At 29.7% G+C, this 23,769-nt stretch overlaps 1 protein-coding gene across 1 annotated transcript; it reads left to right on the top strand.

The window, feature by feature from the left end:
- Positions 1–2,914: 2,914 nt before the first annotated feature.
- LOC111921475 (uncharacterized) lies at positions 2,915–17,789 on the top strand. Its single transcript, XM_023917056.3, has 9 exons — positions 2,915–3,125; positions 3,328–3,379; positions 8,818–8,891; positions 12,806–12,907; positions 13,160–13,291; positions 13,382–13,433; positions 14,038–14,111; positions 16,939–17,028; positions 17,533–17,789. Exons 1-9 carry the CDS (start codon positions 2,995–2,997, stop codon positions 17,567–17,569), a joined length of 744 nt encoding a protein of 247 aa, XP_023772824.1. The 5' UTR covers positions 2,915–2,994; the 3' UTR covers positions 17,570–17,789.
- Positions 17,790–23,769: the final 5,980 nt, after the last annotated feature.

Genomic DNA, 23,769 nt, shown 5'->3' on the forward strand with positions numbered 1-23,769 from the left:
TATGAATATAATTAGTGTTATGAACAACTAACTATTGAATTGGGACCACTTTAGGGACTAGTAAACACTTATATTGAAGTCTTACAACCATAAATGATTGTACGAAGGGTTAAAAGACTATACAAGAGAGTGTATGGCCTGAATACACACTATATGTGTGTGTGCGGCCATGTGTGCCGCCAAGTGTGCTGCCAGCACGTGTGTGCGGCCATGTGTGCAGCCAGGTGTGCTGCCAGAAAACATGGTGTTCTTGGTGTTCTTGGTGAAAGATGTTACCTTTCCGGATGATACTTGAGAGGATTTTTGAGTCCTAGCTTTTTAAGAGTGTAAGAAATGATCAAAATGACCAAGGATAGTATATATAGGAGGGTCTGGGCGGTTGGAGGTGTCTGTGGTTGGCCTGTGTGCGGCTGGCTGGCCGCACACACCTGGTTTGGTGTGTTTGGCCTGTTTTTCCAATGCTACACCCAAACTAACCCATCCTCCGACACGTATTTCAATTATACTAAGCCTTAAGCACTCTTTTAGAGTCGAGACTTCATTATAAAATAGCAATATGAAGCTAACTTTGATAAAAATAAAGAATGTAAACTAGAAATTTCGGGTTGTCACACCTACTTACGAGATTTCTTTTCTTCTCTTCTTCTCACCATAGAAACCTTAAATACTCTCTACCAACACCTCATCCACCTCTGTCGAACCACCCTTTTCTCCAAAGTTGCCTCGTTAGACCACTACCTTTACATCATCAATTAGTTTCCGCCTTCACCACCATCGATCCACCGGTTTACGAACCAAAATGAAAACGAAAATGAAAATGACAGCATTAAACCCTAGAAATGCAGGAGCAGACGAAATCCACCTAGTGCTGCCATTATAAGTGACCTTAGCGCAAACAGAGGCTCTAAAACCCTAGATCGTGATAGATGAGTCGTTGCAGACGAAGAAGATGAAGATATGGTGGGATATGCAAACTCCAACGACAAAATTAGATTAAGATACATGCTTCCGGCGGCGGCTGTAGACCCAGATTTATGGAAATCAAAACATCCATCTTCTTTTTCTATGTTTTTCAACTGTCGATCTAAAAGGAGATATGAGAGGGAGAGGAGAAGTTGATGATCGCGGATGTAGGGGGCTCACCGGAAAAATAACAAGGAAAGTGGGGTGACGGTTGTGGTAGTTGATTGTTCCATAAATCAATGGTTTTTTTTTGGTGATTTTATGTGCTCGTCGGCGATCCGATGAATGAAAGAGAAGGAGATGGGAAAGGGTGGTGGATGTGGTGTTTGATGGGAGTGGTAGTGGCAGGTTCTGGTTCATCGTTTGGATTTTCTTCTTTTTTGCTTCAAATATGTTTTTTGGTGGCTGGTGGTGGATGTTAGTGACTGGTGGTGGTTCTCAATGACTAGTGGTGGTTATCGATGATGACTGGTGGTGGTTGTCGTTGACTAGTTGTGGTTATCCCATATCTATAAATCATTTACTGGATTTCTTTAATTGATAAATGATAAAAAAAATAATAAAAAATGAAAAAGAAAATACAAATGGAAAAATAGTCTTTTTACTTCGGCTAGAGACAAAAAAACAAAATGAAAACAAACTATAGGGACGACCCGAGTGCAAAACAAAAGATAGGAATCAAACGCGAAATTTTTTGCAAACTATAAGGACGATTTCACTCAGTGATGGAGCTTAAAGTGTTGATTTGGGAGGCCAAAAATAGGATATGTATAAAAATTGAAGAATATGGGGGAGGGGGCAAAGTCAAATTTTTTAGTTTTAGACATAATATATAAATTTTTTTAATAGTTATGGTTAGTTATGGAAAAAAACAAGCAGGGCCACAACCCCTCTTGGCCCTATAGAAGCTCCGTCCCTGATTTCACTTATTTGTTCATGTTATTTATTTATTTATTTATTATTTTTTGATTTTTTAAACTAAATATCATTTTGAGTTATAAAATTTTGAATAAGAAGAGTATTAAGGATTATAATATTTTCCGTTCAAAATTTTTTTGAATCATATTTTTTTTATCATAAAATTTTGAATCAAATTAATTTAAATCATATGATTTTGGATCAATAATATATTCAATAAAATATAGTTTTCGTTCAAAAATTATGGATTGTTATATATATTAAATCATTTAATTTTTGAATCATAAAATATATATATTAAAGATTACAAAATATTTGAGTCTAATTATTTTTAGATCATAACAAATTTAGGATCATAAACAAATTGAATTAAAAGTTTTTTTTTAATCAGAAATATTTTGAATTATTACATTTTGGATCATATTATATTTAACATTTTTTCTAAAATTAATATTTTTTTAAAATTAAAAATAAAAATTTTGAAGACTTATTTTTGAATTCTCTTACAAATTTATTAATATATTGAGCAGAAGTATCTCTTAAGTTTTTATAATTTTTGGAGGAAAAAAAATTCCTGGGTTTTTGAATAAAAAATAAATATAAATTCAAGTTTTCATGATTGTGTTCATTTTGTAAAGAATTAAATTTTAAATAATTTAGTTATTTTAGATTTATTTTTTGAAAGAAAAAAAAACCGAATGAATTTATTATAGAAGGCATATTAAATCCAAGTATTTCATTTGCATCACAAATATCTACAACTTAAATGTTGTTTTTAATTTACTCAAAATGTAAATATGTAAATAAGAGTATAGTTTTCTTCTACAACAATATATATCTTTTAAGTAATCCCATAAATAAGACTATATTTTTCTTCTACAACAATATATTTTTTTTAATGTATAGGAGTTAAATTAATAAAATGTCAACCAAATTACATATAAACGAAAATCCGTCAGCACTTGCCAATTGCCATAAACTATGAACTATGATACCCACCGAAAATAAACAAATACCCGATTAAATTGCTACATATATAGATTAATCATTCATCATCCAAACCATATGGACTCTAAAAGTTGACGTGCTTCTAACACATATATTGGAGCAATAATGGCGTCAGCAGCATCCATGGGAGTGGCGGTGAGGGCGTTGATGATCGTATTGTTGTTTGTGATGGTCGCTGCGTTTGCTAACCTATTTGCTGTTGACGGTTATATTTCATGTTTTGACTTCAGCGCCAGGTAAATTACAAGCGTAATATTATGAACGGATTTCTCTATAACATTGTTTTCAATAATTATCTATCTCAATTAACCTTTTATTTTATTGGTATGAATTTTCAATCATATATACGAAGAGAAATTTAAGACTGAAGTAACGGTTGATGTTTTTGCTTCTTATTCAGTTTCCCGTGTAGTAATGTTTTTGTTAAATTTATTGCAGGTGGGGGGTGAAGATCCTGATGGAGTTTTCCGTATATACTGTTGTTATGGGCGTAAGCATGTTCTATCATTAGTATTGAGTTTTTCAGTCATTAGCTTTTTGCTCTTAAGAGTTGGTATAGAATTAATCAAAGGCAGCAACACAAAGAACACTAATAACCAACTTGATCATTGAAAAATAATTTCCTTTTACACTAAACAACATAAATATTCAAATTTAGTCCAAATATATTCGTTTTGAGACGGATTTGAATTTTTTATGTTTGGTTCTTGTATTTTCATTTTTATTCATATAAAATTTGAAATTACTATTTTATTTTTATCAAATTCTTTAATAAAATTTTGTTTTAAATTATGTTAATATCTATGTATCTATCTATTATAATAGATCTCAAAATATTCTAACCATATTCATTTCAAATTTCTAAAATTTTTAATATTTTCTTTTAGTTAATAAATTAAACTCCATCATTATTCTAATTTTAATGTTAAGTCTTCACTTTCTAACATAAATATTTAATTTATTTATTTAAATTAAATGTAAAATATTATCTTTAAAATGCTACCACGTATTAACTATTAATATAACATATATAATTTGTTAATTAATTAATATATAATGTTAAACTTAAACAATCTACTATCTATGATATATTGTAATACATGACATATTTTTTACTTCATATCCATTTTGGAACCTACATCACTGGTTAGAGGGGATGAAGATATCACTCATTTTGTGCTAAATGATATTCCTATACCACTCATTTTGTCTTGAACCCTCAGCATTTTAGGGGATGAAGATATATTCAACACCTTCCAACTAATTTACTATGGTCAATTTGTTTGTTTTTTTTTTTTTTTTTTTTTATTTTTTTTTATTTTTTTTTATATATATTAAACTCTTTTGTAATTTTAAATTTATGAATAACTCCTCAATTTTCCACCTAAAATATACTTAAATTATTGATTTTTTGCACCATAATGATTTAAAATATACACAACCATTCAACTTCCAAGTAGCTAATCATTATTAATTTGATTTTTAGTATGTTGAACTTATTTTTAATTTTAATTTTAGTATTAACTCTACCATTTAAACATAAAATATTTTTAAAAATTATTGATTTATGTCAAATAAATTTACAAAGGGTCCAAATACCTTTTTCAAATAGTTACAAAAATCAATATATAATTACATGTAAATGTCAAATTGATTAAAAGATTAACCAAAATATAAGAATTCTAAATCGACATCTATATGTTCTATGAATTAACTCGAAAAGAATGGATATATAAACCAAGGAAGTATTAAAACTCACAACCCTTAAAATCAAAAATTTAGACCTAACATGACCATACTAATGTCCTATTTTTCCGTACAAATATGGTGGCTTGTACGTGTGTAATTGAGCCGAGCTACTCGAGATCGACTTGTTAATAGCTCGACTCGAGATCGAATTAAACGAACTTGAGTCGAGCTCGAGCCTAAATATGATGCTCGTTTATTAAACGAACTCGAGCCGAGCTTCAATTAATTGACCCGCGAGCCTGAAAGAGAGCTTAAACGAGCATATATATATATATATATATATATATATATATATATATATATATATATATATATATATATATATATATATATATATATATATATATATATATATATATATATATATATATATATATATATATATATATATATATATATATATATATGCTTATTTAGGCTCGCGAGCACACTAAATTGATCATGATCCGAGTTCGAGCTTCATTTTAAGACTCGAATCGAGCTCGAGCCTGAGATTCCTCGAAATTAAACAAGTCGAGCTCGAGCTTGGTTAGGCTCGGGCTTGGCTCGTTTACAACCTAGTGGCTTGTAAAACACACAAAAGACCTATAAAAGTGTTCTAACATAGTATTTTGCTGGAATTATGTGAACAGTCCACCGACTGAGCTAATAAGTGTACTGTAGACAATCTCCAACCCATTTCCATTTTTTCTCCAAAAATAGAGTTAAAAATGGGGAAAATAGTTTTTCATCTCCAAACAAATTCTATTTTTTACCCCCAAAAAGTATATTCAATCCTTCTAACTTATATAAATTGTCAAACACACACCTTCTATTAATTTGGTTTTAACAAATATATAATCAATATTTTTTTTCATTACAATGATATTAAAGAAATAAGATTATATTTATAACACTTAATTATAAGCTTTTGTAAAATAGTTATCGTGTTTTAAACTTTCAATATGTATTTAAACTTTAATATGAATTTTGATAAACAAAAAAAAACTTTATATTTATAATTAATTAGTATAATTTAATATATAACACAATATTATAAGCATTAAATATCACATTTAAATTATAATTAGTAGATAAAATACCAAAAATGTATAAATATATAAAAATAGTGACTAAAATCGACAACTCAAAGTTCATCATCATTTTGGGGGAAATGAATAGTATAACAACATATTTAGTGTTATACTATTCATTTCCCCTAAAATGTGGGAATAAATGAAGTAGGGTTGGAGAGGAATGGGGGGAGGGGGGGGGGGGGAAATAATTGAAAATAGGAGTAGGTTGGAGATGCTCTTAATCCACTCTTAATGTTTGTTTTCACATTTATTTTGTTGGTTTATGATTTCCTACATCCAATTTGATATATATATATATATATATATATATATATATATATATATATATATATATATATATATATATATATATACACACACACAGAGGTTCTTTTGAGAACCCTAAGATTTGTGAGAACTTTCGAACTTATAATCAACTCATCATTTTTCAACATAAAAAACAACGATCTTCTCAAAAAGGTGCATTTAAGACATATATAAGCTAAAAAAAAGATTTAATGATTTTATTTTATTTTATTTTTTATTTTTTGTACGACTGTTGATGAGCACAATCAGCAATACATATGGCTGCGGATTGTGCTCATCAGTAGTCCGTACAACTGTTGATTGTGCATACATGCAAATTTTGAAAAAAAATTATCAAATATTTTTTTTAACCTGGATATCACTTAGATGCACCATATGGAGAAGATCGGTGCTTTTTGTGTTTAAAACTGATGAGTTGATTACGAGTTCGCAAATTTTTACAAATTTTTTAGTCCGCACAATAACTCTGTCCTATATATATATATATATATATATATATATATATATATATATATATATATATATATATATATATATATATATAGGGTTTGGTTCATGTGAGACAGCCTAATTTTGTGAGACCGTGAGACGCATTTATTTATTTATTTTTAATTTTTTTTAGTTAATTCAAGTTCCGAAAATAATATTTAAAAAAAGAATTTTTTGATTTTTCCATTTATTTTGCATTTTAAAATTATTTTTAGAACATGTACAGTGTAATATTCTATTTAGAATATTTCACGTATTTTTAAAAAAAAAATAGGATTTTTTTTATTTATTTTTATTTTTTTTAGTTAATTCAAGTTCCGAAAATAAAATGTAAAAAAAGAATTTTTAGATTTTTCCATTTATTTTGCATTTTAAAATTATTTTTTTAAAATATGTCAGTGTAATATTCCATTTAGAATATTTCACGTATTTTTCAAAAAAAAAAATGGGATTTTTTTTTTATTTTTTTTAGTTAATTCAAGTTCCGAAAATAATATTTAAAAAAAGAATTTTTGGATTTTTCCATTTAATTTGCATTTTAAAATTATTTTTAGATTTTATCTCACGGTCTCACAAAATTAGAATGGTCTCAAATGAACCCTCACACACACACACACACACACACACACACACATATATATATATATATATATATATATATATATATATATATATATATATATATATATATATATATAGGTGAGGGTTAACTTGATATTAAAAGAAAAGTAGAGATCTTGAGATTCAACTTCAGCCACATATTTCTCATTTGCCGCTCTAATGCTACAGCGTACTGGCAGCAACAACGTATGCCTAATCATAAATGATTATACAGTAGAGAAGTATAATCATATAGTATTATACATATTTATACGTATAAACCTAATCATAAATAATTATACATATATGTCTGTTTACAGATTGAGTAATCATAAATGATTATGACAGTGGTATAGAAGAGGTGGTTGTGGTATAAGTAACGGAAGTGACTATGGTGGGGTTGATTGGTGTTAGAGGTGGTGGTAATGACGGTGGCAGTGACGGTTATGGTGATGGGGATGGTGGCGGAGGACAAAGGAACGGACGGCTCTATATAATCATTTATGATTATACCAGGCTTGTCGTGTCGGTACTCCGGAGGGTTAGAGCGGCAAATGTGAAATACATGGCTGATGTTGAATATGAAGATCTCTATTTTATTTTAATCTCAATAGATCCAATATATATATATATATATATATATATATATATATATATATATATATATATATATATATATATATATATATATATATGTTTGGGTTCTATGGAAAACAAATAACTCTAAAAATCATAAAAATGCATAAAAAAATAATTACAGATCACAAAACTTTCTTTTTTAAATTTTTTTATGAAAAATTCGTATGTTTTTAAATAAATTCGTTCATTTTTTTTTTGAGATTTTTTTTTAAAATATTGAAAAAAAAATGATTTTTTTTCAGCGAGTTTATTAAAAAACCTGTGATTTTTTTTTATAAAAAATTTAAAAAAAAGTTATGTAATCTCTAAGTATTTGTTTTATGTATTTTTATGATTTTTAGGGTTTTTTTAGGTTTTTTTTCTTTGTTTTCCAAATAACCATTCCATATCTTCATATACTAATAAAAGAGTAGATCTTTTCCCATGTATCACCATATTAGATATTTTAATTAATGTGTTGCCACTTGTCAGTCTATTATTTCTTCATTTTAAATTTATTAAATCTACTTATTAATGTGATGCTATTTGTCAATATATTTATTCTTTATTTTAAATTTTAAGTTATATATTATTGTTTTCATTAATTCACAAATAAAAAAATGTCTAATATATTAAAAATTTATTTTAAATATTTATTTGAATCGACAATTATAATTTCACATAACTAATAAACATATCTTTTAATTAATAATTTATTTAAAATAATTGATTAATAATTTTGAGTTTTTATTATAAAAGTTTAGTTAATTTTATAACCGTGATTTTCACAGGTTATAAACTAGTATATATATATATATATATATATATATATATATATATATATATATATATATATATATATATATATATATATATTAAAAAAGGATACATCGAACATATGGACACTTGGATTTAGAAACTCATACTTTTTCGAATATTCGATTATTGATGCACATTGAGTAAAACTAGATCACTACTTTCATCGTGCATATTATATCTATCATTTGCATTACAACAGAATATATTTCTACACGAATTGTTTTAATCAAATATATAAACTACCATTTTGTTGTTTGTTGGTTATTTTTAGGCGTGGTTTTTCTACAAGGAATCAGGGTGGATCAAGACAATTATTTTCACTCTTTCGATGTATTTTCTCGGAAGGTAATCTTCTTTCCGTTTATTTTCTGTTTCAATTTTTTGGAATCATTTTTTGCATTTCACATCAAAAAATGGATATGCACTAAATTGGGTGATCAATTCGTTGTTTAGAGGACCTTTAGACAACTTATGGAGGTTGATTGTACGTCATTTTGAACATGATCATTTTGATTTGAACTTCTAAGAATTTATTGAATAAAGGCTAGCAAAAGGCTGTAATTATAAACATTTCATGCATTCCCAAAGTTGGTAATTACTCCCGTTGTTTTAGATAATGAGATCCCGTGATTTTGCTTTACTTAGGGCATCCACAATGCATTGAATTCTATAAAGTTCAAAGGAGTGTCACATCATCATTCACTATTCCATATAATTTTATTCATTTTTATCCCACAATCCATTAAACTCTCCAAGTTCAATTAAACATATTAAAAAAATATTTATTTAAAGATTTATAGACTTTCCTTTTCCCATTGAAGAGTTCAATGACCATTGAACTCCAAATCCATTGAATGCTAATGTGACATTTCACAATGGTGGATTTGTATCAATTAAATGACAAATAGGCATGACACCTCATTCAACACTTCCATTAAACTCCATATTGCGGATGCTCGTAGTCTAAATGAAATCGCTCCCTCCACTTGCCAATAAATTGTTATTAATTTATCATAGTGTTGTTGAAAATTCAATCATTTATGTACGCCTAAATTACTCATCATGAAAGGGAAATTAGAACTAACATAACAATAACCTGCCTTCGAAGGTCTCATGTTATTGTTATCCATTTTAAACATCAATTAAATCGAGCTTGTATAGTTAGAGTCTTACTCCACCATATGTTAAGCTTTGGCCAGACTTATTTGATAGTAGATTACTCAAAAAAGTAGCTGTCAATTTCAACTTTGTTGTTCACTACTACAAAATGTGTATAAGAACCCGGTTTTCAACTAGGTCTCTTATGGCCGAGTCATATGTAAAAAAAGTAATAAAATCCAGTTTAACAACCAGGTCTTATTAAATCTAGTATAGCACGGCTTCTACAAAAAAAAACTGGGTCCTTTCTTGGTAAACAGGAGCACTTTTGTGTGATCATGTAACCTGGTTCTCTAGCATACAACCGAGTCATTTTACTAATTTCCATATTTTCTGGTATTTTTATTGAATTTTAATCCCAATAAGTTATGGTTACAATTTAGACTAATATTATAAAAGTCCTAAATTTTTAACACGTAATTGGAAAAATTCTAATATTTTTTTTTTATTATTGCTATGACCACAACTTTCTTGTATAATTATAACTATAACCCACTTAACGAACTTTATGGTAAATTTGGTTAATTTTTTTTACAAAATCAGTTCTAAAAAGTTCAACTTTGGTACCTTGGGTTTGCAAAAAATTACACCACAAAGGTTTTTAACTTTATTTTTCGTTTTTTGTATACTTTATTTATTTTCGGTTTTGTTATAAATATATATACATTTTTTATTTTCTTTTTTTTATATACTTTATTTATTTTCATTTTTTAACTTTTTTTTTTTATATACTTTATTTATTTGCGGGATACCAAAAATTGAAGGCGGGACACCGAAAACTAATAGGCGGTGATTTTTTAAATATAACAATAACGTTGTTGTTAAATTTGATATAATAATTTGTATATACTAAATTGATATAATATATTGATTATTTTGAAATATATGATAATATATACATTTATTATAACTTCATAATCTCAATCGTTTGAATGACTTCTATCCGCGAGTTACACATGAATAAAATTAAATATAATATATGATTTGATGTTATTTATAGTTGTTTTATTGTTAATTAATTTTTTTAAAATTTATTTGCTTAATGTTTTAATTTCTATCATTATAATTATTTAAAATATCAAACATTGTTTTTTTATTTTAAAGCTAACAATATAATCATTTATATAGAGTTGTTTTTAACTATTGTTGTTGTAAGTTATTTTAAACTATCTATTTGGAAACTTTTAACGATTATAAAAATATATTTAAGAAATATTTTATTTAAATTGAAATTACAATTTAGTTTTTGCTTTTATCAGTACAATTTATCACTTTTAATTATTTACAAAATATTCTTTAGTTTTTTAAATGAAACTGAAATTTATATTTGAGTTGACATTGTATTGCGCAGAAACACCTATATAGTTGAAGTCTTTACGAATATATATTTTTTAAAATATAACACTAACGTTATTGTTAAATTTGATATAATAATTTGTATATTAATTTGATATAATATATTGATTATTTTGAATTATATGATAATATATAAATCTATTATAACGTCATGATCTCAATCGTTTGAATGATTTCTACTCGCGAGTTACACATCAATAAAATTAAATATTATATATGGTTTAATATTATTTATAGTTGTTATTTTTAACTAATTTTATAAAATTTATTTGCTTAGTATTTTAATTTATATCATTATAATTATTTAAAACATCAAATATTATTTTTTGATTTTAAAGGTAACAATATAATCATTTATATAAAGTTATTTTTAACTATTTTTATTATAAGTTATTTTAAGCTACTTATTTGAAAAATTTTAACGATTATATAAATATATTTAGGAAATATTTAAGTTAAACTGATATTACAATTTAGTTTTTGCATTTATCACTATAATTTATCACTTTTAACTATTTACAAAATATTATTTGGTTTTTTTTAGTGGAACTGAAATTTATCTTTAAGTTGACACTGTAATATTATATTTAAATTAACAATGTAAGTATTTTGTCCAAACTGTTCAAAAATTGTAGCTTTAAACTGATAATGGTTTACATGCAACAACATTTTAAATATAATAAATTAATTATAATATGTTAAAATTTAAAAACATAACTTTATAAATAGAAGTAAAAATATTATTTTAAAATTGAAATTTAGTCTATTTATGATTACATTTTAGGTTTGGGTTGTTTAAGTTAAATAAATTTATATTTAAGTTGATCATATAATGTTATATTTTAATTAATGATTTAAGTATTTTATACAAATTGTTCAAAAATTATACCTTTAAAATGATAATGGTTTACATCCAACAATATATTAAAAGTAATAAATTAAGTATAATATGTTAAAAGTTATAAAACATAATTTTATAAGTAGAATTAAAGATATTATTTTAATATTGAAATTTAGTTTATATATGAATACACTTTAGATTTGATATTTATTTAACCTAATTACCAAATTATAATTATTATTATAAAGAAATTGAAAAGTCATGAAAGTTTCAAATGAATGTAGTGAAAGGAAAAAAGAATGGGGGTTTCAAATGCATGAGATTCAAAAAGAAATGCTAGCTTTATAAGTATGTATGATGTGTGATTTTGTATTATTTATAAGGGGCGGTGGGGCACATAACCAAGTTAACTACAATCATATCTTGATTTTTGATAGTAAGAGTGCTGTATGTCTTGAAAAGAATCCGGTCAATGATAAGACAAAGCATATTGATGTGTGGTTCAATTTATAAAGGATGTTTTGGAAGAAAGTTTTCTATTAAAAAGATGGATACTAACGAGAATCTAATAGACATGTTGACAAAGCTATTAAAATATAGAATTTTATGCTTTTCTTGATCCCTTTGCAATGAAATTTTGAATCATTTTTTTCTTATTTCATGCACTATCTTCTAGATGTAATTAGTGGAAGCTTCTATTTGAAACTTTGCAAGCATTAATTAAGAATATTTTTTCTTATTTGCACTATAAATCTGCAACTAGCCTTGATATGTGAGCCAATAACCCTAATAAGCATGAAAATATTTTGTTTCTCTTTTCAAGCATACATGATAGAACTGTTACATATCATAGACGTAATTGTTAGAGTTAGTGTCATAGTCATATTTTTTTTACCTTCTACAGCCTTCTTAGCATCGGATACATCCTTGTTCAGTTCTTCAAGTTATCACGTGAAGAATCTTCGACAAATCCATTATACTTTGTGTTGGCGAGACATCATACAAGGTAAGAATAAAGGATATTCCATGACCATCAAAATGTATATTCTAACGTCCTCTAATTATTTCTTTCTCTATGTTCTCTTTTCAATTTAAAAATGTAAATCATCTCTTACTTGCTTTCTTACGTTAACGCTATACATATTGGGTTTGACTCGTTTTCTCTTTGATTTTTATAACTGATTGCATGAATCATATCAAACAAATTGTTAAGATAGTAATTACGTGTATTTTCAATATAATTTAATATTTTGCTTAGGGAACACACCTCGAGGATCCCTGTTGTAACTGTAAGAGCAATCTTTTCTGCACTAGCATTTTTGACGATGGGAGCTTTAATTTACACGCTTATTAAAGATATATCGGGCTCCTATGCTGATGCATTTACAAAGTACGTAAGCATCCTTTTATTTCAATCTTTATTTACTTTTTCCTTCACATACAATATAAAGTCACTTTAATAATTAATAAATGCAAACAGGTGCTTCTTAGCAAACATGATAGACCTCTATATCCATGCTGTGATGTTCGCGGTATGTCTACCTTCATGATATACTTGACTTTGATATCAAACGTTTATGCTTTAAGACAACTTTGAATTTTCCATTATATGGTCTTTGAAATTATTCGTTCAATATTTCTTTGATTCGATTTCAAGTTTTTCACTCTATTTTTCATCGACTGATAATTGTAATCTTGACATACACATTTAAGCTATTAAATTGTTGGCAATCAAGGCTTCTTTAATTAATAATTATTAATTCCTTATGTTCTGCTTGTCATATTCCTGAACCAACCTTATTCACATTATTCATATTTCTTATGTCAAATGTTGTCAATGATTAAGTTGGTTACACATATGTCTTGTATTTTTAATTTTTATTTTTTCACTTTGCAAAACTTAAGATGAAACCAGTATATTTATATTTTATGATCGTCCAACAATGGGTTTAGGTCAGATAAACCAGTGACTTTCATTCTGATGCGATTAAATTTTATAATCCATATATATTTCAGAATTTTCCTTTTACGGATTTTGATGCATTTAAAATGAACCTAGATTTCAGAATATAAGAACTAGTTACTCCTTTTACTACTTTTTCTCTATAACAAGAATAATGGAGTGTAGATTTTCAGGTGTGGATAGCATACAAAGAATCAAGTTGGATAAGAGCTTCCTTATGGATAATTTCACTTTTATTTTTTGGGAGGTGAGTATTTATTCGATCCAACACAATTTCTTATTTCTCACTTGCATTGATAAATAGGAAACTATATACATCTTATTTCTCCTTTTATTATACAAGTTCTTTTAAATTTACACACATACACATTACCTTACACACGTACACATTACTTCTAAATTTACACATTTCGTACAGTGAGACATAAACCCTCATCATCTGCCCGGCAAAGGAAATTTATCCGTCCATTTCGTATATACGTTAGGCCAAAAACCATTTTGGTCTTTTATTATATAAGTTATTCTCTCCCTATGTTATATATAGTCCACCTGCTATGAAGTAATATCTCGTAAATGTGACATAATACTTACTTCGCATATATATTTTTGTTTTCATAAGGGTTCTTAATATATTTCTTAATATATATTATATTATTGTATAAATAACTTCTTCATTCTTAAGTTGAACGACATATTATTTGATAAACCTATACATAATCAATATTTATAAAAACCAATATTATTTCCATTGGCGCTTCACTAGAAGTAAATAATGTGATCATAAATAAACCGAATTATATACCTATAAATTACCAAAATGTTCGTAAAACATGAAAAGAAAGTCTCACACTAGTACATAAATGATTTGTTGATGCGATTAAAATAATTATTTGATGCAGTTACTGAACCGTACTAACAAATATCGCATCAAAAAATACTCTCATTTAATAGTGCGGTTATAAAACCGCCTCAAAAAAATGTCAAAACCGCACAAAAAAATAATAGAGGAAAAATACAAACCACACCATAAAATGATGAAAACCGCCCCAAAAAATGCAAACATCGCCAAAAAAAAACCATCCCACCGGAAACGACCCTTAAACCACCATCATCTCTACCATCTGTTTGTTGCCAAGAACACAAGAATCACCAAGCCACACCATTTTTATAGCTATTAATCACCGTCGAATATCTCTACATTGACATCCTTTCCAACCGAGTATAAACCACCACCGGTTGACACCATCGCTATCTGCTATACCTTTGCCGAAAGCCACCATTACAGCCACGAAGAACACCCAACATCCCCAGTTACCATCGTCTTTTACAGCCCTTACCGTCTTTACTTCTTGAAAACAACTCCTAAATCTTCATGAGTTTGCTTCTCTTCTAGTTATACATCTCGCCACCTCATACCGCCCTTATACCACTTGCCATCTCCACCGAGAACCACCGAGAATACCGTCAATAGAGTACCACCATCTCCTACATATTTCTGATCCATCACCCTTATTTCACCTTAAACTAACCAAACGTAAATCAACAAAAGAAAAAAAAGGAAGAAGAATAAAAGTTAGTTTGTCTGCATACCTGCCATCTCCACCACTACCCATTGTGAACACCGGCCACAAATGTCGTGCCTTTACTAAGAACCATCGAAGGACCACCATTTCCTACATATTTCCGATCAACCAATTTCATGGCACACATACTTTTAGAGGGAAATGAAAATATAGGAGGAAAACGAAAATATGGGAGGGAAATGAAAATTTCGAAAGATCAACCAACTTGTAGCTTACTTTAACATGAAAATTTTAAACCAAATTTGGAAGGATCTCGTAAAGAATGAAAAATTCGAATGAAATTTTTAGACAAAAAATTAATGGTGTGGTTTAATGTTTTTTAGTGTGAATTGGTTTTTGGTCCGTTTCAGTGCTTTTTAGTGCGAATTATTTTTTGAGGCGGTTTTAATTGTTTTTTGGTGCGGTTTCCACATTATTTTTTGGCTTGGTTTTGGGAAACCACATCAAAAAATGCTTTAATTATGCGATTTTGGTAAACTGCACTAGTAAAGCTTTTTTATGGTGCAGTTCTCTTACTTTTTGACGATGTGGATGTTTGATAAGACGGCTTTTAGAAAGGACCGGTTCAAAAAATAAAAACCACTCGCATTATTAAATGACTTGTATAGTAGTATCATGATTTACATACAGATGTTTTTGTTCACCCTTTTTGATTCATTAATACTTAACAGAAAACTGTAAGTACTATTTTTTTTGGTCGCTAAAAGTGAATATTATAATCAGTATTAAAGTAGTCTAAGTGTATATTTTTTTATACATACATAGATTAAAAAAAAGGCATAGATATCTTATTAAAGATAATCCAGTAGGATTTCAAAAATTATAAGCAGCAACGAATTCTATCTTGATGAGCGTTATTAGAATATTTCATATTAATTGTGCAGTTTAGATCTTGTATGTCGTTATTTTCATTGCACATGTTTAATTATATGGTGGTTTTGATTTTTTTTCGCGGCCTCCTAGTTGTAGTTCTTATTTTTTGCCCCTGTAAACCATATCGTTTCTGTGATTACATTACCATTCACATCTTTCCAAGAAAAGTGGTGGATAAATAATTTATTTTCTTCTTTTAACGTTTTTAAACACTTTGCTAATGAAGGCTAATTAGGCGATATATGATAAATTAATTATCCTCGCTTTGTCTCATGCTTAGTGCATCACATATTATGCATCTTAAGGGCATGCAAAGTATGCAGTTCTTTATGAATGCTACAATAATTGCATATTGTTTTGCGAATGAAAATAATAATAGATTATATATTTGGCCTAAAGTTGTTGCAATCAATGATCTTATTTTTGATTTTACACGTTTTGATATAATCATAAATGTTAAATTCAATTGCATGGAGTGCGGTAAATTAATATATATATATATATATATATATATATATATATATATATATATATATATATATATATATATATATATATATATATATATATATATATATATATATATATGGCTAATGTTTAATTTGAACCTTTTCACAGTATTACCCTATGTGTATACATAGTTCGACAATTGTTCAGCATCTCACCCGAGAAACCTGCTTCATCTATCATTTTCAGTAGCAGTGACATGTAAGTCCTACAAGAAACTATGTTAAATATTCGTAGTCATGCATAAACAAATATAGTACATGTGTGATCACGAGAAGTTGATGTATATTAGGATGAATTAATTTGTATTTATATATCTATGAATTAATTGCATTTCTTCCTTAATTAGCTGCAACAAGAAACTGTTTCAGTCAAAGGTGTTTTAAAAATCTTTGCTAGTTTCAAATCTAGCTAGTTCTTTTGTTGTTCATGCTAGTTGAAAGGAATTAAAATCATTATCAAAAGGTTAATTTACTTCATAATCTAGTAAGATTGTATTTACTATGATTTTTTATTTATATAATTAATTCCCAATGTTATTGTGTTTGGGTAACATTCATATTGGGCTAGTCACTCAAGTGTCTATATGACTAGGTCATTTTTTGTTTGATTATTGACGAACACTAACATTGCATTATATCTTATTTATTTGTTTTCTCTTTTTGTAGCATCTTGAATCTAAATTTTTATGTTTTTATCTTGCAGATGTGAGCCACTACTCGCACCACATGCCAATGTATAAATATGACCCCCTACCTACAAGCTGTTTGTTTTTCTTAATTTGTTAATAATCTTAGGTCTTGTTATTTTCTTAATAATGATGTTATCTAATATTTTATCTACTATCAAAAAGATTGTTTCTTGAAACTTTTATAGCCATCAGGACTCACTTTCTCTTGTTATAAGAATTACCATCAGGATTTATATTCTCTTGTTATAAGAATTATCCCTAAAACAAAAGTCCTTATTAGTTACCAATATTTTTGACTTGAATTCTGGCCACTAACAATATCATTTGGTCACCATATATTAAGTGGTCACTGAATTTTAGAAACATCAAAAATTTATTGACCAATACTATAATTAATGAACATCACTCAGTAGTTACTAAACTATAGAATAAAATTTTAAAAATCTTTTTTAAGGCAAAAATAATGTTCACAACATCAAACGCTTAATGACAAAAATAATGGTTACTATATTAGAGACTTAGTGACTAAAAACAATAGTCATTAAATACTTTTCGTTTTTTGCACTTCACCAAAGGTCAAGTAGAAAGATTGTAAAGATATAATGTAGTCATTAAATTTGTATGAAAGAAATTTATTGATTATAAAAGGGAAAATGACACTGTAGCATATCAAATTTTTGCTTTTATAGCATAACAAAAATTTGCTTTTATCACAGACCGGTGTATATATATATATATATATATATATATATATATATATATATATATATATATATATATATATATATATATATATATATATATATATAGCGTATTTAGTCCTTAAAGTTTCAAATTAACTGTCAATTATGCCATTTTAAGCAAGGCAACTGGATGAGCCGGTTAGTTGGCCTACATGTTAATTCGAAATACGATTACAAATAAATTTGAAGGCCACGTTAGTAACGCCATGTAAGTATCAATGTAAATGAGTGAAACTTAAGGTAGTTGGTTTTTCATCGTCCCTTTTCATTACTCCAAACCTCGACAAATATCTAGGGTTTTCAAGTCCAATAGAGAATGAAGTGAAGTAGCAGGAAAATAGTAGCAATTAATGTCAACCTCGAACCCTACTAGGATGTGTTCTCTGACGAAACTCAACTTTATAGGGTGTTTATTCGCGGACCTTTCTCTTATAATAATCGTATCCATTCATCTTCACAGATCACAATTTTCTCGTACGACACACGCCAAGTGTATTAGTTTTCTCGAAACGTTTCATGCAATTAGATTGTAAGCAACTAATCTGAGCCAGGTGCTCCCCTTTTGACTGGCATTAGGCCTATTATGAATGATGTGAACTATGAAGCCTTCATTTTTATGCATATGGAACTGATTGTCAAATATCCATTTATGTACACCATGTTGATGATGGATTACAAGATTTGTATGGTTCTGAAAAAGAAGATGATGTCCATGATTCTTGTATTCTTGGTGGGAATGATGACATCGGTGACATTAGGGGTGTAAGAGTGGATTTTAATGAGGAAGCAGTGCTTATGAATAGACCATGTGATGGTGAATTCTTGACTAAATTGTGTGTCCAAGAAGAGGGGGAGCAGGAGGATACCAGCTATAATTTAAAATACGAGGATGAAAGTCACCACACAATTCAAGTTCATGCCATTTTTAACGAGACAACAAACTGGATGAAACAAAGCCCATACTTGGTATGAGATTTAAAGATCCAACTCAAGTAAAAACTATGTTGTAGCAGGAGGAAACCAATTGTGCATTGTTGAAAATGATAATAAAATTGTTGATACAATGTTGCAAGGTTAAGTGTACCTTTAGGTTATAGGCCCCATGGATGACTGATGAAGACAGCTTCAAGATAAAATCTTTAGGATCAGAACATAATTGTGTTAGGAACTTTAAGTTAGGTAATATGGTTTCATATTCATGGCTAGTAAGTTATTATACCAAACAAATCTTACATAGACAAAAGATGAGCAAGAGAAAAATTAAGGTTAGCAGTTATTATGAAGTTTGGCATTCATGTGAGTCTTAGGCAGTGCAGGAGGGCTCAGAAATATGCTTTGCAACTAATAAATAGAACTCCTGTGGAATATTATGTAACGTCCCAAAAACCATAGTACAAAATTTTCATTTTTCAAAAGACATTTTCATAAAAACCATATAGCAATCAATCATTTTTTCAAAACAAAACCATACAAATCGGAGAATCATATCATGTCTCAAACATAAATCTGCAGGAGGATGTCTACAATCATGTTTTCTCTATGCCCCGATCATCTGAAGTACCTGAAACATTTAAATCCATAATTGTAAGCCAAATCTTAGTGAGTTTCCCAAAATACCTCACACAACAATACACATATAATGCATGCATACATTAGCCTTCAGTCTGCCTGGACCGCTCTATCGAGCCTACGGTCTATTGGACCGCCTCGCAAGGCATATAATAGTTGGACCGCTCCTTTGGGCCTACAATCTGACTAGATCAGATCGCAAGGCCTACAGTACACTGGACTACCCGGGTATCTTGTTATAAGACTCAAAGATGGAGCACCTCAACCCTACCACAATATGTGGAGATATGCAAACAAACAAACAAACAAACAAAAAATAACCAACAATACATGTAATCATAATAGATCTAGTAATCTAACTATTACACCCCCGACTAAGGAGGAACATGCCGGGAGTGCGACTAAGTTCATAGATCAAAGATAAACTGAATATATAGCACAAGTACAACGATAAACAAAACAACATTTGTATTTCATCATTAACTTTGAATATAGGATTCTTACAAATAATAATAGTACAATAGTTGCCTTAAATAGGTAAGTAGATAATAAAAGCTAGATAGCTAGGTCGTATGTATTCCATGACCAATCTTCTGTCTGAACGCTTGTCTAATGATTTCCTAAGAATACATGTAAGTTTTAGGGTCAACATAAAGTTTAGTGAGGGTTACAGGTTTTCTGCTAACCACAGTAATACTTTTAAAAAGTCCAAAAAGTATTTTATTTGTATGTATAACAACATTTAAAACAATGTTTGCAATGAGTCTTTAAAAGCCAAAATGTATAGTTTGTATAAGTAAATCCATACATAAAACTGTGATTGTAATGAATCTTTGAAAGCCAAAATGTTATGATCCATAAGTAATTCCGTATCTAAAAACCGTTTTGAAAGCGAACAAGCCCATGGTTGTATGGATAATAGAAAAACATACATACGAATATATGGATAAATTTATCTATCAAGGTTGTACTTAACAATCGTAGATACGGATAAACGGATAAACGACAAGTATATTTGATAAGCGTACACGTAAAAGTGTACGATACTTGTTTAAACATTTGATAAAACTTAGGGTAGTGCACACAAGCTATAATGCCCAGTTCATGGTACATATTTTACTTATTTATTTATTATTTTGAAAGAAGGACTCAACGAGTTGGTGGCCCTAACTCATCGAGTAGAGGGAAGACTATGCACGGGGTTTAAACTACTTACTCGGCGAGTCAGGACCCCCGACTCGACGAGTAGCTCGTCCAGAGTGAAAGCCTAATTTCGGGGTTTTGCACCCTATTTAAGAATCATAACCCCCACCCCTTGGCCTCATTCACAGCCTCCTTGTCCTAAACCCTAATCTACGAAACCCTAGAGCTTTCCTTGAGTGTGTGATCCATTTTGAGTAATCTTTGTGCATATTGAAGCTTGTAGAAGAAGAAGACGATAGAGGACTCAAGAGGGAAGGAATAGATCCAAAAGCTACACTCCATTTGCTGCATTTTTTGGTAATCAAGTCTCTGACTTGATCATTCTTCTCTTAGATCTATTTACTTCCTTTTGATGAGGGTTTTGGTTCAAGAGCCTTGGTCTTTGGGTTTTGGACGCCTCAAGTGATTCATTTTCAGATCTGGGATCTAGGAGGGGTTCTTTGGCATAAAGGTGCAATCTTTATGACCATGGAATCCTTATGCAAGTTTTTAAGCATTTATATGGCTTTTTAGCCCTAAAAGGCCATGCATGGAAGCAAGCTCAAGACTTTAAGTGGTCAACTGATATCTAGGACCTAGATCTAGGTTTTCATGCTTTGGTTTGGAATGTTAAGGCTTTTTGGACAAGATCTATGTCCTAAAAGAATTAGAGTTTTAGCTAAACCCTTCAAGAAATGTTATCAATGGGTAAAGTTGGAAACTTTACCCTTAGAAAGATCATTTCCAGTGAACTAGTGATGTGTGGACGTTGGATCTAAAGAACAGAGAGTTAATGAGTTATCATGGCCAAACAGACAGAGGGACTCGTTGAGTCCATAGGGGAACTCGACGAGTCGATCGTGTTTTCCTGTTTCAGTTTAAGATAGAACTCAATGAGTCCTAGAGGGAATCGACGAGTTGATTCGCCAAGTCGCGACTATGAGCAGCTCGATAGGACTTGACAAGTTAGAGGAAAGACTCGGCAAGTTGATTCATGATTTCAGGATTTCAGAGTTTAAGAACTCGACGAGTTGAAAGGTTGACTTAGTGAGTCGGTCAACTCAGAATGTTGACTTTGACCAGAGCATTGACTTTGACCAGGGGTAAAATGGTTATTTTATCCTTAGACGGATTTTCAGTTTTTTGACTAAGTATTACTGTATAGAGTTAGTCGGGGAGTCGTGGGAGCAGCCAGCAGGGATTCCTCACGCACGAGTTCAACATCCATTTTGAGAGGTGAGTTTTCCTCCAGTAAGAACGGGACAAAGGCACCAATGTCGACCCTTTCATGTGTGTTTGTGTATACCATACTTATGTCAGATGTCAACGATAGCCCGATGCAGCTTATATGTTCCGAACTTCGGTCCGATGCCAGGGTAAGCCCGAGGAATGTTGTATGCTTGATGTCTTTGTGATTCTTGCATGTTTCTGTTTGTATGTTCCGGACCTTTATCCGATGCCGAGGCAATCCCAATGAAGATTCAATTTATATGTTATATGTTTATGTGTTATGTGTTTGTTGTTATGCGATATGTATACCGAAATTCGTTCCGATGCCGGGTGGGGCCCGATACTAGACTTTGATTCGATGTCGGGCAGGGCTCGATGCCGGATTCGTCCGATGTCGGGCGGGGCCCCGATGCAGTGGGCAAGGCCCAATATATGCTATTATGTGTATATTGTATGGTATGTGAAAGTTTGAGGGATCTCACTGAGCTTCGTGATTACCGCTTTCAGTTTGGTTTCAGGTACTTCAGCTAGCAAAGGGAAGGGCTCAGGATGATCGCATGACACACACCACAATTTTCTACCATGGGATATTTACTCTGTTATTTGATATGAGATTTTGATATGTTGATAGATTTATGATATTTTGAGATACATGGTTTATGATTTTATATGATGATGATGATATTTATGGTTTTATTAATGATTTAAAAATAAAATTTTTGGACCGTATTTTTGGGATGTTTCATAAGCACATATAAGAGACTAAGATACAAGTTCTATAACTTGTATAAATATATAAATCTATATATTTTTGTGTATGTATGAGGTATATTGAAACTACCAAGTTGATAACTATCTATACAGTCATATCACATTTTTAGACGGAACATATAAGTTATTTTAATTAGTTGTATTATTTTAACAACATAACATATGTAAATATTGATGTTTAAAACAATTTTTTTTACTTATTACATTTAAGTATTTAAACAAATATTTCACATGCTAGAAATGTGTTTACACAAAATAAGATAATTCATGTGTATTTTGTATGATAAATATTACTTAGTACACGTACTACCATGTACAACCGAGGGCCAGACATGAAACACCGGAGGGTAGGACAATTTTAGCATTTAAGCCGTTCTGAAATCCAACAACCCTATGCAACCATTCAAACCAGAATTACATTAAGAAACCGGTGGCGATTTTGGATCGCACGATGAAGGAGCTGAGGAACAAGAGGGTCAAGCTAGTGAAGGTGCAGTGGTAGCACCATAAGGGTTCACGTGGACATGGGATCCCGAGGAAGAGATGAGGGAGCACTACCCGGAGTTGTTTCCAGATGCAGTAGACTTCGAGGACGAAGTCTAAGACATGTGGGGGAGAACTATAATGCCCAGTTCTTGGTACGCATTTAACTCATTTATTTATTATTTTGAAAGAAGGACTCGACGAGTTGGTGGCCCTAACTCATCGAGTAGAGGGCAGTCTATGTGTGGGGTTTAAGCTACCTACTCGGCGATT

Source organism: Lactuca sativa, chromosome 1 (genome assembly GCF_002870075.4).
Source record: "Lactuca sativa cultivar Salinas chromosome 1, Lsat_Salinas_v11, whole genome shotgun sequence".
Lineage (NCBI taxonomy): Eukaryota > Viridiplantae > Streptophyta > Magnoliopsida > Asterales > Asteraceae > Lactuca > Lactuca sativa.

What these genes read in the sequence shown, in the direction of transcription:
- LOC111921475 (XM_023917056.3), top strand. Translation starts at nt 2,995, where the DNA reads ATGGCGTCAGCAGCATCCATGGGAGTGGCGGTGAGGGCGTTGATGATC. An exon ending in TGTTTTGACTTCAGCGCCAG is followed by an intron (nt 3,126 to 3,327) that starts GTAAATTACAAG and finishes AATTTATTGCAG; the next exon opens with GTGGGGGGTGAAGATCCTGA. An exon ending in TCCATGCTGTGATGTTCGCG is followed by an intron (nt 13,434 to 14,037) that starts GTATGTCTACCT and finishes GTAGATTTTCAG; the next exon opens with GTGTGGATAGCATACAAAGA.